General features: G+C 38.9%; 1 protein-coding gene across 3 annotated transcripts in view; it reads left to right on the top strand.

Moving 5' to 3' along the window:
* PARD3B (par-3 family cell polarity regulator beta) overlaps positions 1–17,092 on the top strand; it is a 396,105-nt gene that overhangs the window by 333,304 nt on the left and 45,709 nt on the right. For all 3 annotated transcript variants that reach the window (XM_053947862.1, XM_053947861.1, XM_053947860.1), the window contains one exon: positions 11,344–11,479. In XM_053947862.1, the coding sequence (XP_053803837.1) occupies positions 11,344–11,479 (136 nt within the window). The remainder of the gene's footprint in view (positions 1–11,343; positions 11,480–17,092) is intronic.

The raw sequence follows: 17,092 nt of genomic DNA, 5'->3' as shown, positions 1-17,092 counted from the left end.
TTGGAAGGGAACACAGCCTAGTCTTATACCAGACTGTGGCTTTTGCCACCATTTGAACGGTGACAATTTGACTAAGTTATAAGATTTAGAGTACTTCCCACGCACATGATAGAAACTTGGCTGCTAACTTCACCAAAAGTACTTGTCCTGAGCTGCCAGAGCCAATACATGTTTTTCCAGTAGCAGATTCTGGCTGCAGGGACCAGATAGACTCCTGTTGCAGGAATGAAGGATGAGGTAAATAGGGTGTTCAGTGATGATCAGTGTTCCCAGGCCCTAACACTACCTTCCAGGAAGGAGAAGGGTGATCTGCTTTCAATGCCCTAAAAAATGCCATGGGAGGGTAGGACAAGTATCGGAACAGAGAAGAGGCTGGAGCATCTAGAGGATGGAGAGAATAAAGGAGAGTGCTGGGCCAGGCTATAGTTGTGGACAATATGTGAATGCTTCAAAGTAGGGAGAAGTGTACCAGTACTGCAGGTTTGATGCTGTTAGTGTGTCAGACATGAGCACCTCATCTGAACCAGTGCCAAAAGGAAGAGTTGGATGTCCCATGCCACCTGCAGCCCCATCCTCCCTGGCAACTGCTTTGGGAAGTGCTTCTGGGAGATGGGTCTCAAGGAGTGCTGGAAGGAGACATGCTGACCTAGGTGCATCAGGGGAGGTGTTTCTGTGCTACAGCTGTTTGTGGGACAGAGATTTGTTTGTATGGGAAGCCAATAATGGGTGGAGGAAATTGGCATCTGTGGCTGAAAGATAAGGAAGGGAAAGACTTCCAAGCATCAGGATGAGAACAGAGAATTGAGGCAGCAAGACAAAAACAGATGGGAAAGGATTGGTAAGGTGTGTCTCTAAACATGGCAGTTGAAAGCATATGAGAATCATTCTGTAGAGGCAGAGGTGAGCCTGAACCAGAACACTTGCTCCAGCATTTCCGGGACTCCCAGCCAAACACAGAGAGATAGGTTCGATCTTCCTTTCCCAGGCAAGGTATGCCAAAAAATGGTTCTGTAGAGTTTGAAGATTCCATTATTTAATTTTTTACATTTGAACTTAGCATTTTTCAAAGCAGTTACTAAAAAGGAGTAGGACTTACCTTCAGTCTTAAACACTTCTGTTCTCCAAGTGGAAAAGCAAGAGTAATTTCCTATCAGATGTGCAGTGGAATTGCAGCTGTACGAAGGAGCTAGAAAAACAATGTACATCTGTAAGTCCAGGAGCTTCCATTGCCTGCAAAATGCAAAGCAGTGAAGTTGCACTGCTAACTTGAGGCATCCAAGTTCAGAAACACTTCTCCAAAATGCCGTTTGGCTTGTAAAGAGTTCAATTCTATTTATGCAGAGCTTGTGATGGAAGTGGATTGAAGGAATGTGTGCTCCCCAGTCTGTGAATGCAAACTAAACAACAGTGGTCCCAGGACCCAGCTGCACTGAGGGAAGTGCCTAAGGGGGGAGACTGCTGGAAGGGTAGATAGGGTGGCCTTGGAGGCAGCAGAACTTTGCAAAAATCCATCTTTCATTTCAGCATATGTCAGGGTTTTTGTTGAGCAATAACCACAAGCTAAATTTGTCATATATAATTCCAGAGAGAAGTCAGTGGTAACTGATGTTTTGATTTTTGAGTGTGTTCCTATGAAACTGCTCATATCTCATTTGTAGTTTGGAAATACTGCCCTATCAGAGAACCAAAATGAATTTACCTTCAGGGTTGTCCCCGTGGTAAGATTATCATAAAATTTTTAGCCCCATGCACTATTATGGTGTAGAAAATATAACTGTCTGTTTCTTTTGCACATCTGTTAAATGTTTCATGCATCATTTTAGTATATATTCTGAAAAAGTGAACTTCAGATCATGGCACTGGAGTTAGGATGTTCTGAAGAGTGTGTATGGATTATACCCCTCTGCAAGAAGCCCCGTGTGTTAAAAGAGTCATTTGAGCACGCTCAGCAGTGCTTCTGCTTTGCTGTGCCTTGCACTCACAGCTAGCAAAATGAGCTAGAAAAAATTTCACTTGTTGTCTTTGCTTTTCCTTAGCTTGTAGTTGGAGCAATAAATGCTTTCTGTATAAGGCTTACATGCTTCACCTTGCATGTGCCAGTGGCTTAATAAGAGCATCTGCTGTCTTTCTGTAGCAAATCTGATGATTTTTCTATGCACGTATATTTAGTTGTGCATATAAATAGAATCCAGGCACTGTTAGATGCATATGAAAGTGAACGTCAGATTGAAATGGTAACATATGAGGTTTTCTGCAGTTCCATTTATGAAGTATCAAGTTAAAAACAAAGCTGTGAAGTAGCCAGAAAACTTTTTATTTCTGCAGCCAAAGGCATATGCTTGTACAGCCTAACATAATTAGGTCCCTGATATGTTCTTAGAATGGTCAGTATTTCATGTGTTGTATCATTGTCTGTGAGCTGTTTTTTCATTATGGTTGGGCTTTTACACAGCAGAAAGTAGGAAAGCACTGCTCCAGATGTCTGGCTCTTTTCACTGACTTTGTTGCTGTCTACAGCAAAATTTGAGTTTTAACTCTACAGAGCAAATTCCCTTTGAATCTTTGGATACCCTTAAACAGTATAGTACTGGAGTATGTGTAAATGTCTACAAAGTACAGTGATTGGAGTGGCTGGTTTAAGAGGAGCTATAAAATGGTTCCAGCTGGAGTGCATTCTTGAGGTAAGCTCAAAATGCACTCCAAATTGTCAGCACACTACTCAGAAAAAACACAAGAAACAAATCATCTTTAGTGTGCTTTGCTTCCTTTAATGCGCATAAGGATAGTGTAAATGGAAGCTGGTCAATTTTCAACAGTTTGTGTAAAATTGTCCCTAGGTTTTGCTTCTGTACTTCAGCCTTTGTGAATAAATACATTGTGAATAAAAGCATCACACAGGGTTCTATGTATACCTGTGTGTATTTCTGTGCTCATAGTGCCGTCTATATTTCAATAAGTATTGTGTATCTGTCCATTAATATTTATATGGAATGGAGAGCTTTGGTTCTTGCAATTTTTAATAAACATTGATGGTGTTACTAGTTTATACAGAGCATTCAATATGCTCCATCAAAATGGCAGCTCTAATTAGGTTCCTTGAATTAGCTAATGGATTTTGAGAAAGATAGCTTACAAAGCTCTTACAGCTGTCCAAGATATTCCTGCCATGGCAGAAAGACAAAAGGCCACTGGAAGCTACAGATTTGAAAGCGTTAGAAATGCAGCTGACAGTTAAAAAAGATAAATTACATTTGTATTTTTTTTCCTGTAAAAGTCCTAACACTGGATTGATGTTATCCTTGTAGTGATCATTTATTAAAAATAATTAAAAATACCCCAAAAAAGACAACTTTATAGTAAGGATGTATTTTGGCTCTGAGAGCTATGCTCTTCCCTGATGCTTTGCATATAATGTGAATTCTTTTTAATTTTTAAAATGTAAGCTATATCTGTCACAGAATTACAGACTCAGAGAACTTCTTTTTTAGTTGAGGTTGAGTTGTCTACCTCCTCTCTAGCTAAACCAGGTATTAAAAAAACAAACCACATAGAGGATTAGTTGCTGCCACTCTGCCAGTGGCATAGATTGGCACGTATGTAACAAAGAGCAGATGATACAGTCTCTCGTGTGAAACTTGGAGAAGTAATTTCTGAGAGAAAATAAATGGTTACTCTGGGCTTTGAAATTTTCAACAAAATCTGTTTTAGAACATGGGCAGTGGTATCTACTGTGAGGGAATTCTTAGATCCTCAATTCTTCTCTCAGAAGGGAGTGCAGAAATGAAGACAGCACTGAATAGTCACCTTCTCTCCATCCTGCTTTTGCTTTGTGTGTGGTAAAGAGAATTCCTGAGGGACTCATGAACGGCTAATTCATTGGAAGTTTGTAAAGTAGTTATTATTTCGGGTTTAGTGATAAGTTTAATAAACAGTAATGCAAAAAGTAATAACCTGTAAGTGAAAAAAATCTAGCTGCCAGTTCCAGGCAGGTGTGATAGTCTTTAAGAAATAGAGTTACATTTCTACACTGGAGGTTAGCATTCAGCATTTGCTTTGTTGGATTGTTAAAGCTGCTGTAAATGGAGTTTGGAGGGCTGAAAATCTGCTCTGTGTTGATGTGACCTATCTATTGTAAATATGCCAGCTGCTTTACATCAGTAAAGTAAAATACCCCCTCCCAAGCTGTGTTGTAATACAAAGTGCCAAAAAAGGCAATTTAAGTACTTTGCTGCGTAAATCCAGATGAAATTACCTTGGAGAGAAGGCCTTCAATTATGCCTCACACGTGACTTCTGCGTGATGGATAAAAGGCATAATTGATATCATCTTTAGTGAAGAAACCAGAAACTGTTGCATTGTCTAGAGGCTACTGAAAATACCAGGAAAATCTGTTCTTCATTATTTTCATTGTGTATTGTTTATAGAGAGTTTGGTTGTTGTCAGCAGCCGAGTCCCTAATCTCCCTGCTTTCCTAGCCCTTCAGAGACAAGTGCACATCTCAAATCAACAAGACAGCGGTAAACTGGTCCCATGCCAGAAAGAGATTGCCATTAACCAGCCTGAACTGGAAAGGCTTCCTTTTTTTATTATTAGTTAAGATCTGGTGATTGCCTTCTTTGATGAGGCACAATACATTGAGCAGAGAAAAGGGAAAAAATGACCTTTCTTTGAAATAAAGATGACAATCTGGCTACAAACAAGAAAATGCCTGCCTTTTTCTTTTTCCTTTCTACTTGATTGCAAATAATGTGTTTCTGTTAGAGTAGCATATACCATATCTGCATGCAGTGAAGTTCAACCTCAGTGTGCCAATTTTGTTTCCATAAAACAACAAATTAGGCTATACCTCCCATTATTCCTGGCCAGCTGTAGTCAACTATAAGTTATAAAGGAGAGTAATGGAGATGAGAAGTGGCTGGTTTGAAAAGATGATGCTCATTTGAATGTCTAGGCCGTCTGCCATGACAAACAGGAAAAGGTGTTGTATGTCATGTGAAGGAAGGGAAACATAAAAGGTTGCCTTGTGTCAAGCCACTGAGAGATATTTTATAAACAGTTTGGAAAAACTGAAAGTGATACAAATCTGTTGGTCTCAATCTTCAAATGGGTCTTTTGAGGCTTCTGTAAACATATTGTGAGCTATTTGGGGAAAGAAAAGGTTAATGACATTGCTAATTCATATCATGCAAGGTTTTCTTTCCTTCTTTCTTCCTAATGAGTCTGTAGGAACCTGAGAATATCATCTTCTCTCTTTCCACTAAACTCCTAATGTCAAGAGGTCAGTAGTGATGTTACAGGGTCAATAGGACTCAATTTACATCCAGACAAATGGTAGTCATGTGCTGCCCTAGGAGTCTTTGACCTTTTGGACAGAAGTGGTTGTACTGCTTTTATGTTCGCCTAAAGAATTGAAAGGTGACAGAGTATGTTCACTGAAGCACAGTTATGAGTTTTTTAAAATATGGTAAAACAGATTAGGATTCTAGGACTTTAATATACAGGTTCAACTAAGTGTAAATGGCTTCTTCAGTGTAATTAGTTTTTCTGTAGTTTGTTTATGATTCTTTATATGTATTTATGTACCTAGAGAGAAACACATCCATCAAATGCTGTCTCACAGTCAGTCCATCTATGCAGACCTTCTCAGACAGTCCTGCCTAAATGGAACAGGGCTCAAAGTCTACCTACCAGTCACTTTGCACAAGAGCCCAAATCAAGTGTCCTTGTAAAGCCCCTCTGCATTGAGAAAGACAGTAGTTGTGCATACATCAAATATGTTCCTGCCCATAGCAAGAAAGCAGGTGTTGTGGAGACCAGTAGAGCCATATGCACGGTTCCAGTTCCTAGAAAGATGTCATTCTTAACTTGGGTCCTCAGTGTGAGGTGTACGTAGCCAAAACCCGGGCTGGCTTTGGCTGAACAACAGAGCTGGTTCCTGAACCTGCAAGGCAACATCGATGATGTCAGCAAGGCATTTCTGACAAGTCTTTTCCTTGCAACACCATTTCCTTACTCAAGTGCACATGAAAAGAGCAAATGTCCATTTCTCTCTAAAATCTCTTTCTCTTGGTGGTCACAAAGATGAAGGCTGAATTACAGTAGAATTATGTTCTTACCACTGATTTTCTTTTTATCACTTCCCGCTATTATTTTTATTCCTTCTTACTATTGAGGTTGCAAAAATATCTTCATACAGGGTACAAATGCAAGGGCTGGAACTGAAAGAGAAACTTACTCAAATATTTATTTGTTATAACTTCAAAATGGAAGTTTTATCTTAAGTGAAAGATACTCTTACATGCTCTGTTGGATGCCCTTATACTGTGTATCTTTAGACCACTCTGTTCCTTTCAGTATGTAAAATTAGTTTTGTTTTTTAGCAGATCGTGAATGGAAGACTGTCCATTCTCTAGAGTCTGTGAATCACGTTTTGTCTCGGATTTGTTTGTTAATGGAAAATTCTCTAAAAGAATATTTTTAGCTTTTCTTTTTCTTCTTTTTTGTTTGTTTGTTTTGATTTATATTAACTTGGAAGCACCAGTTGTTTGGTTAGGGGACTGACAGTCAGCTGGGTGAAATCAGTGTTTGAAAGAAGTGGCTGGCAAAAAAGCCCTGTGCAATATTAATGTGTTTAAGAAAACCACTGGAAACAAAATGTTTATTGCCTCTTTAAATGTATGTTTATATATAGCTTTAAGTGGTTCATCTTACTTCGTATGTGCAGCACTTGTTTTTAATTTTGTGTTATCAAGAAAGCTGCAGTAAGAAGTCACTAATTTAAAAAATGGCATTTGAACTTGAATGATGGAAATACAGATTAGCAATTCAGAGGAAGAACACAGAGGATATTTTACTGTGTAAAACCTGAGCCATACGTATTAAATACTGATTATGATGTTTTAATTCTTTGAAAAAAAACCCTAGACTGTCATATTGAATATACAATATTATTGCTATGGTGCTTGTTCATCTCTCTCTTCTGAGGTGATGGGACAAAATTTCACAGTCATATTTTACATAATGTCAGAGAGCTCGAAGCTCAGTCTCTGCTACATTATGGTTCCCCTTTTGTCTTGGGCTGTGTGTTCCAGCTGTATTGGTTGAGAGGCTGTTTGGAAGCCAACCCTTTGCACTCACAGTGGGCAAGGTGGGCCCTGCACGGTGCTTCCGACAGGAGTGGGCACAAGGAGGGGAGGGTGGGTTCTGGCCGTTGGTTGTGCAGTTGTGGTACAGCCCCAGCAGCTGGACTAGAACGATCGTGTTGTTCGAACAGTAGCACAGACTTGCTTTTCTCCTTCTCCCAAGCCAGAAGTCCTTATTCTCCCAAAAAAGGACTGTATTTAAGAAAACTACAGAATGACTACAAGAGTGTGCTTTTGCCTCTTTTGTGTGTTCACGTAAGTTTGTTGGGTTTTCTTTCTGTTTCAAAAAAAAACAAAAAAAAAAAAACTTGCAGTGTGTGCAGCTTATTGGAAGAACTGTTGAACTTCTCTTAAGTTTGTTTATGGCTTGGGATTTTGGACATGTTCGTTACTATTGTTTGAAATCAGCACCTGAGTCTTCACAACTCTTTTTGAAGTTTCTCAGAGATTAATTCCTACACACAGACATTATTTTAGAACTTCCCAGTGTCAGCTGCTTGTGAATCAGTCTCCTTACATGTAGCACAATTTCAGGAAATCATTCTGAAAACAACTGGAAAATGCTGAGTGAACAGTTCTCTCACAGTCTTGTGACACAGAGAAGTCAGTGAGTGCATTAAATTTTGGATCCTGGGAACATGTGATGGTGGGGGGAGTGGTAAAAGTGTGGTTGCATGGTTCTCTGAAGAACGTTAGCATGGCTCCAGAGCCATGTCAGGGAAGCAAGTGTGCACAAAACTGCACATATGATGAGGACTGTAATATTTATATCTCCTCAAGGAGAGAGCACTGCATTAAATGTAAAGCTACTGTAAAAGAAATCTCTCTGCTGTACTTACCAGGCTTGCTGAAAAGCTTCAATAAGTGTCCTTAATATAAGCTGACTTTGATTGGAGTATTGTTTCTAAATTTCTTCTGTAAGCTCAGGTTCCTTTACAGTATAAATAGTCATGCATCTGAAACATTTGAACTGGTATTCATCTGCTGTTTCCCTGTCTGAGAACCACTATCTGATCAAACCAATATTTTTTAATTATGTATTTATAGGCAGATGGGAGAATAGTTTACAGTCAATGTATGATCTTCTCTGCAAATCTTGGAATATTGTGTTGGGTTTTTTTTTAATATTGCCTTATCAGTTTCTTTTTTTTATTACTGATGACTTCATTCTGTTTGAATTCAATGCTTCAGTTTCTTTGGGGTAAACTAATAGATTATGTATGCGATATTTGCAGAGTGCTGATTGAATTCATCTGGTGAGTTTGAATGTGGTTCATATATTCACATAATTGTCAGGAGCCAAGTTGAAATTCAGAGCTGTTTCATGAGCATTGCACAGGGCATCATATTTATCTCACTTTACTCAGGAGTGGATAAAACTTTCATGGTAAGTTAGAATGCAGCTCTTGCAAAAGCCAATGCCTTTTATATTTGTGCCTGTAAGCCAGTGGAGAAAAAACAATTGTGGAGCTTTAACTGTATCCTGAAAATATGAAGCGGATGTACTGACCACTGCTCTTCCTACCTGTTCCCTTCACTTTGGTAACAAATTCTGAACCTGCTGGCCATTTTTGACCAGACTTGACTGGTGACTTGATATTCCGGAGGTACTGGAACGTACTGGAACACAAAGTTTCCCTAAGTGCAAATAAGCAGCCTGCTAGAGAGGCCCAGATGAATGCTCTTGCTGGGGAGAAACACTGCAGTGTGAACTGTTATCAGACACGAGAGAACCCACAGGAGAGAAGCACAGGAAATCAGACTTCACGGAGCTGCTTGTTTCCACAGAGATTATGCTTGTGTTTTCACACTAATCCAGATGGATAACTTTCCATGTGCTGCTATCTTTCATTTAAATGTTCCTACTTATTCTCATGGTTAGGGTTTGTAGTTTAATACTGCGTGGCAGAGGTTTGTCAAAGCAAAACCTGTCAGGCCCTGTCTTGTAATATGTGTAATCAGCTTGAACTCTGCAGCACCACTTCCACTCGCTGGCTCAAAGGGTTTGAGGAGAAAGAAGTTCACCTACAGGAGACCTACACTCAGTGGAGCACAGGCTCCTGATTGCCTTACAGTATATCAATCTCGGATTTAATTTAAAAAGGTGGGAGGGAAAACCCAATGTGTGTGGTATTTTCAGATTGTCTCTTCAGCCAAAGTACCTGGTGGAAGAAAGTGGATTAGACCATTGGTGATGGGTGCTGTACAGTTTGCAGAGAGCTGCAGGAAGCCAGATTGGTTGGACTCAAGCTAGACCTATTGCCTGTGTTTCAGTATTTCCCTCTTAGCTAGTGCTGCTGTGGGCAATGTTGTTGGCAAAGCAACAGGGACAATACTTTGGGCCTTATCTGTATGTTAGCAGCCCTCACTAAACACTTTATCTGTATTCACAAGTAATGTTAAGGGATTTCACAGGTATTGTAGTGCTCATGAGCTATGGACCAAGCTTCACTGTTCTAAGTGATAGTCTCCATTAGTTAGACCTCAGTTTCAGTGTTTTGCAAACTGGAAATGGTTCTCAACTATTTGACAAGAATTAATACATGGAACAGAGGCATTTATCTATGGAAGGAATAAAGGTGAAGAGGGAATATACTTTTTTTTTTTTTCCCTCAGTAGACCACAGAGTTTGTGCAAGCTTTCTGCACTGTCTTGGCAGATCATGAGAAAAATCTCATGTGCTCTGGAAGATTTCAGTAAGTCAGGCAGAGAAGCTTGAAACCTCTGGGACTTTATATAGAGTAGATGGATAACTTAGGCTTCAGGAAAGGAAGTGATTTGATTTTTCATGGAAACATACTGATGCTGCAAGTAACCATTTCCAATCCTAACTGCATATTCAGTTGCATTTGCAGCCTGTGTGGAATTTCTCTTAATTGGTAGTTAATTTCCAACCAGTCTAGATTGCTGATACATACTAGAAACTAAGTAGTATTGAACTGATGGGTTTATGTCCAATATTTTGTATGTGCTGTCCAAATTCAATTTGCTATGCAAATCCTGTAAAGGGCTTCCCTAGATTCTGGCATACCCATAGTGCAGCATAATGTAGCAAGGTGCTGCACTGAGTCTGTGCTGATGTGAGCAAATCTCTCTCTCTGTAATCCACTGATGGTGGGGCAGATTTGAGGTTGTAGATTAAGAGAATATACAGTGATGTGCTGCAATAACAATGGTTTGAGTTTAGGAGAAGACACAAATTAATTGTGTAATTAATAATTCCTGTGAGTGCCAGTAAATGCTACTTAGCCATACACTCAGTACTCATGCCAGTGCTGACTACAGCAGGGCTGGAAATATCTGCAGGAAACATTTAATTTATTAATTTTAAATATGAACAAAGTTTTTGAATTCTTAGCCATTTTCAGGATTTTATTTAATAGTTCCTGGTTATAGCTTGAGCTTCCACAGTTGTAAAAGCCCAGCTGTAAGGTTTCAGAAGGCTCACTAGGGTCAAAATCCACAGAAAGGCATGTGTTTAACTTGATAAACTAAGCAACTCCACTGGATTTACCAGAGCAGTTTGCAGTGTGTGCAGTTCTGCATACAAGTGAGTCTTTGTGGATTACTAAGTGAATTACTGTTTAATTACCACTTTAAAACTATGGTGTCAAGACTTAATAGTGTGCTTTCCCATCTCTCTTGCCTACCCTGGATTTTCATGGTTGATGTTTGAGTTCTTTGTATAATTGGGAAGGAGTTTGGGTTTTTTTTTTATGAGACAAAACTTTTCTGTGCTTCTCTGTGAATAATAGTTTATTCTTTACCTAGAAGATATGTAATTTTAGGGAAATTCCACATTTAGCATGGGAGCAAAAGAAAACATTTTTGTCAGCTTATCATCATCATCATCATTATTATTAAAATATGATAGTCATTTATAGCTGCTCACAGGAATGTTAAAAGTTTTTTTGTGCTCCCCCATCTGTCTGCATCCATCTGTTGTCTCTTGTCTTGTACTGGAATTGCTAAGTTCTTTGGACAGGGACAGCCTTTTTTAAAAACAGGAATCAAGTTCACAATTAGCAGCTTTGTCAATATAAGAAAGCAAAAATTAGGCTGATATGGGCCAGTGGGAACTATGCAAATCAGGAAAATCAAACACAATCCCTTTGTCTTGGGTCTGGCAATTCTCTGTGTGTACCTGGTGTCAGATATGTGTGTTGACAGGAGTTTTATTTAGCTTTTTTTTTCCCCTCAGTGGCTGCACAGGTGGTGGGAATGCTGATCGCATCCAGAGGCTGCGGAAGGAGTACCACCAGGCCAGGCGGGAGGGCTTGCCTTTCTACGAGGACGACGAGGGAAGGACGCAGCTGCCAGACTATGACCAGCGCTGGGTAGGTCCACAATGGGATCCAAAGTGCTTTGGCAACACGCAGAGGTAGCAGAAGGTGCTGATTTGTTTGTGTTTTCCAGAAATCCTGTATCAGTTTAACAGGAATTTAGAGAGTTCATAGAAATGGAGAAATCCCTAATGGCAGCCCACCAAAGAAAGTGTTAATACTGAGAACTTGGCTAAAATTAACTCATCCGTTCACTGTGTTTGATTTAGGCCCAGGTTTCTTTCCTTCATTAAGCCTGAGACAGAGTCACTGCCAAACTTTGTCATGTGTGGTAGCTTCAAGGCTTTTCAGGTGGATTTATGGTACTCTGGCTGTTCATCTGGTGATTCTCTGGGCTAACAAGAGCATTAGAAGAGCAGTCTCTCACTGTGCTTAGTTGCAAAGTGACAGGGAGGAAATAGAGGCATGTCTGTCCTACCCTTCCTTCTGTAAATGGGACAGTAGCAATCTGGCCATGTTACAGCCTTTGTAACTTTTATTAAGCGAAAAATGTAATAATTTGCTCCCCTGCATCAAATTTCTTAAAATATTCTATGAACACTATAGAACTGTTACAGGCATGGTGTATTCCCTGTTTTACATCTAGGCCTCTCACTACACAGAGGCATATTATCTACCCCAGTACTGAAAAGTAACCTATAAGCTATAGAAGAGCCAGAGACTAAATCAACAGTGCCAGATTTTTGAATGTGTTAAATAAACGCAACAGCCATAGTCTATGGTACTCAAGAGCTCTGCCTGAGCAAGTTTTGAACTTGGACTCTGTCTTTTTAGAAGTAATTATAATCAACCAGCATTCAAAAATGTAGCTTTGATAAAATGCAATTTTTGCTAAATAAAAAAATCTAGTTTTAAAAAAAAACAGAATTGTGTAAAAATATTAAGAATCTATATATTTCTGAAGTTTGAACTAACATTGGTTTTAATGACTCCAAACTATTGGTGTGAGTGCTGAACTGAAATCTGCAATGACTGCTATAGTATAAAAAATCCTATGCAAGAGTAGACTTTATTGAAATCACAGAAAGATGCAGAGTTAAAAGGGTGTTTTTACATAAATTATCATATATATTTGTTCATTAACTCCAAAACTGTTGTTGTATATATTATTCTATTTCAATTACCTAAAATGTCATCTTCAGCAAAGTAATTCTTTCCTTAAAGCAGTCAAGTTTAATCCACTGCCTTAAATTTTGTGACCCAAATTTGTGAGTCAATGTACCTGCCATTCTTCTTCTGGATTGCTTTTGTAAACTAAAATAAGAATATGCATCAAATGTGTCTTCCTGTTGAAATTCTGTGTCATGATAAGTGTCCTGACAGGCCTCAGACTGGGTCAGTGCTACCTCTTGAGCAGCCTGAGAATTTCTACTTCTTATCTGAAACTGATAAAACTTTATTAATGCTCAGATGAGGTGGAGATTTACAATTCAGCGTAGTTTCACAAGATTCACAAAGGTTTCTTCTAGGTAATCCTCTATAAGCCTTTCCTGTTAGGTATTATGCCCAGAGATTACTGATTTGCTTTTCTTGTGAGGCCTGTTGTCCTTAGTCAAAGCACCTGAAAGGGTGCTTAAAATACCTTAATCATTAAACGATTCATAATAGTGGCACCAGCATTGTTGCTTTTTGTCCTTCCAGTGCAGAATATTTTTTTGTTTTGTTGTGAGGAATGGCAGTCTGCTCAAAAATCAGAGTTTACCTTGAGGGCATTAGTACTCTGAAATTTGTTGCTGCAACAGTTCTTCTTGTTGAAGTAGTTTATAAACTTCAAAGACTTCTAGTCTCTTCATTACAACAATATCATCCATTGATCCATCCAGCCATGCTTTCATAGGAACTGTCTTTTAGTCTGGAAAATACCGCAGCCACAGCTTGCTGTCTTTGGACTCATGGCTGAAAATTCTGCTTCTGCATGTAGTTTTACCCTTAAAATACCTATGTTACAATCTGCAGAAACAGAAAAGAAGGAACAAAAATAGAATAAAAATATTAAAAAGAAAAAAAAGGTCTCAAAGCATCTTGCCAGGAGAGTCCTCAAGATAGCTTTGAAGCAATGCCATCATTCCCTCCTCGGGCAGCTGACCCTCAGCAGTACTGTGGTAACACAGATTGAACAACAGCTGATATTTTTCCCACCTTTACCTATCAGTGAAGAAATATGCTGATGACTAATTGCATAATTACGAACAAATAAAAACTTACTCCAATCTTCAGGATGTCAAGTCATTTTTAAAAGAGACAACAGACAGCTGAAGAGGAGGAAAACTTTCTGATAGAAGTTTTCTTTCTTCCCACAGGAGGTTATAGCACCAGGGAAGCAGCTGGAAAAGAGATGCTGGGTCTCTGTATTTTAAGACTCGATTAGTCCTTTCCTTACTTTTGTCAGTCAACTGTTTTACCTAAGCCAACTTTCCCATAAGATGTCTTTCTAATGTACAGCAGCTGCTGTAATCACTTCCCACCATCCCATGACATATGCAGATAAGTTGGGAAAAGCAGAGGCTAATTTGGGAAGACGCTATCCCATCGCAAATCAGCAGCCTCAAAAATGGACCGTGGGTCTTGTCCTCCAAAATAGAATCTGAGAACTCATGAGGCAAATTTCTATCTGATAGAGCTGACATTGACAAGTGGCCTTTAGTTGACACTGTAATGGGACAGAATTTCTAATAGAAGGGGTATTTCTAACAATCTACTTTTTTTAAGTAGGATAAATCAAGTTAAAGTGCAGAGCCGGCTGAAAAGCTAGCATTGTAAGGGAAAATGATCTCATGACAGGCAATTGGGATCCATAAATGTTTTAAAAATAAGGTCAAAAACTCATTTTAAATAGGCCTGCTATTCTCTCATCATCCATTCTTCCCCCCTGCATCCATTTTCCAGTTCTCCTCTGTTCTTCTCATCTGCTGCTGGATGAATTTTTTGCTCTCTTGCACCTTCATTCTGCTTTCTCTTCCCCGCAGTATGTTCCTTTTCTTTTTGTAAGAAACTGAATAATTCAGTTTAGTGAGTCTCCATAAACAGACAAATGTATATAGCACTCTCTCTGCTATAGAGCCAGACCCTTTAAAATTCTTTTCCAATTCCATTGTGCTTTGGTTTGTTGTCAAGTTTTTCATCCTTTGGACTTTCTCCACCACCTCCCAATCATCCACCCCTTCTTTTCAGGTTTATAACTAGGATAAATGATAAAACAAATTCTATATGGTGGATCACAAGACTTAAAGTAAACCTCAGCTAGTTAGCCAAAGGACAGGCTGATAATAAGTATAAATATTGTCTAGGAAAATTAATGCCTTTTGTTGTCAGTGTAAAACGAGATTACTCTAAAATTTTCTGACAGCTAGGGAATATTGGGATGTATCAGCTCTAAAAAGGGTTTAGGCATGTGCATACATGCTCATGTCTTAGTGGGACATCAGATATTCAAAGCATTCATGAAAATACCCAATAAAAACCTAATCCAGGTCTCCCAGCTGAGGCAGATGTTTGTGTACTATTGTCATAGCTGCAGTATCAGTCAGACTCTGAAAGAGCTGTGTAAGAATGAGCTGCAAGAACTTAGTCTCTCTAGAAGCTGGAAGAGTTTTTTACAGGCAGTCTTTTTCAGAGCTTTAGAGTCACAGCCTAATAGCAGATCATGAGAAATAGCTAAGGAGCTGTCAAGAGAAAGCCATGCAGTTAGCATCTGCACTTGTATTTAAGGGCATTTAAATAATGAGGAATTAATCATCTATTTGAGGATTTACTTGGATTGTCTTACAGACTTTGTACAAATCCAGTTACTTAAAACATCAATTCTTTCCTTCAGGATGGCAGTAAATCCTTGAAACTTTATCTTTTTAATGTACTTTCAAGGACTGCATGTAACACCAGCCACATTGCAAATAGTTCTTCACCTGTTAGTGACCACAGCAGCTTCACCATAAAGAACCTTGGGTTAATTGTTTGTAAAAGCCATTTCCTTATTTGCAGATAGGATTTGCAACCTTGTAAATAACTTAAAGATACAAGAAAACCTGTCTTTGGATACTGGCTGTGAACATTTCAATTGAAACAAACCTGTCATGTACTGAGTTTTGTCAGTTCCCAGTTGAGAGTAGGAAGAAAGAATCATGCCTGTGTGTGTTAAAGGCCACGTACTTTATTGTGTGCCTGGCAGGATTCCAAGCCTAAAAATCAACGAGAACAAAGAAAGGAGCATTAATAACTGCATTATTTTTCCATAATGTGTCAAAGGGTTCTGTGCTTCCTTCAGGATGAATAAGGAGCTGTTTGTACTTTTCATGATCAATTAATTCCATGTTCAAGATGTTGCATTTCAAATAGGTTAGGTTCCTAAAACACACAAACGTTTGTGTTGGACTATGGTTAGAAACCAGAATTCCAACTTCTAGAATAGTAACATTCCTGTCTTCTAGCGCAATGGGTGAAGCTGACAATTTTATGTGAAACCATATAGCAGAAACTGATGCAAATTCCAGACTTTCCGAGTCCACAGACTATTTGTAGAAAACATTAAATAAAGAGAAAATAAAAAGAGAAAAATACAATTATATTTAAAGTATAGCTGCTTTGAAAAATACAGATTTGAAGTATTTGTTGTTAGAATGCTAATTAAGAGAGTACTCAAAACATTTTATTAGAATCTACAATTAATTTGCTGATCAAGAACTTTTTATGGTTCCAAATTATCTCTGCTTAATGAAGCTTTCAGATTGGGATGCATTGTACAGAGCTCTTCTAACTAAGCAGAGTGTTTTTGAAATTTACAGGCCAGCTTTTGGAGGTAGTTTTGGGGGGAAATTATTTGGGAGAAATCCCCGCCAAACCTCATGTGAAAAATAAACTATTCCAAGTGGCTCATGCAAGAAGAGCCAAATTCAATTCCATTAATACTAGTAATAAAGAGTGACTTCTATAACTTGTTTGGAATGACTCCTACTTATACAAAGGTTAGATTTGGCACAGATTATCTGAACCAGAAAAGAGTCTGAAATGCTCATGTCTTCATGCATACACTTTGTACATGCTCTCATTTACCAGGGGAAACAGTTCTGGTGCCATATGTCATCTTATCAAAGCTCATTGGTACTGTTTATACCCTGCAATATTATGTGAATTCCAGAAATTCATTGTGCCATCTATTCCACAAGGTGCCTCTGCATACAGCTGGGTTTTGTTGTTTTTCAGTGCAGGGGGGTTATTCTGAGGAAGACAAACACTAAGCATTTCTCTTATTTCATACAAGTTGCTGGAAGAAATCAGACAAAAACATGCGGTGCTGCCAGGCTGTGGCTGTCCTTGCAGGCTCACAATACTGAGAGATTCCAAATGTGCCAGCAATCATGTCCCTTGCAGTTAGGAGAGGTTCTTCTGATGTTGCCCAAATGGAGAATTTGAGTGGGGCATTGCAGAGATCATGACAGCTGCCATGGATCAGCTTGATATGATATGAAAGGCCCTAGAGGTTTTCCATTGTATACATTTTGCCTAATTTGCCAGTATGTTAAGGGAGGCAAGAAACAAGTATCTAACTGATAATTATATTGATGAGGAGAGTCTGTGAGGAGGTAATCCATGCAGTTTAGTATGCTGAACATT

This window comes from Vidua chalybeata, chromosome 7 (assembly GCF_026979565.1).
Source record: "Vidua chalybeata isolate OUT-0048 chromosome 7, bVidCha1 merged haplotype, whole genome shotgun sequence".
In the NCBI taxonomy this organism is placed as follows: Eukaryota; Metazoa; Chordata; class Aves; order Passeriformes; family Viduidae; genus Vidua; species Vidua chalybeata.
Note: the sequence above shows the minus strand (reverse complement) of the source record. Positions and strands in the feature narration are given on the sequence as shown.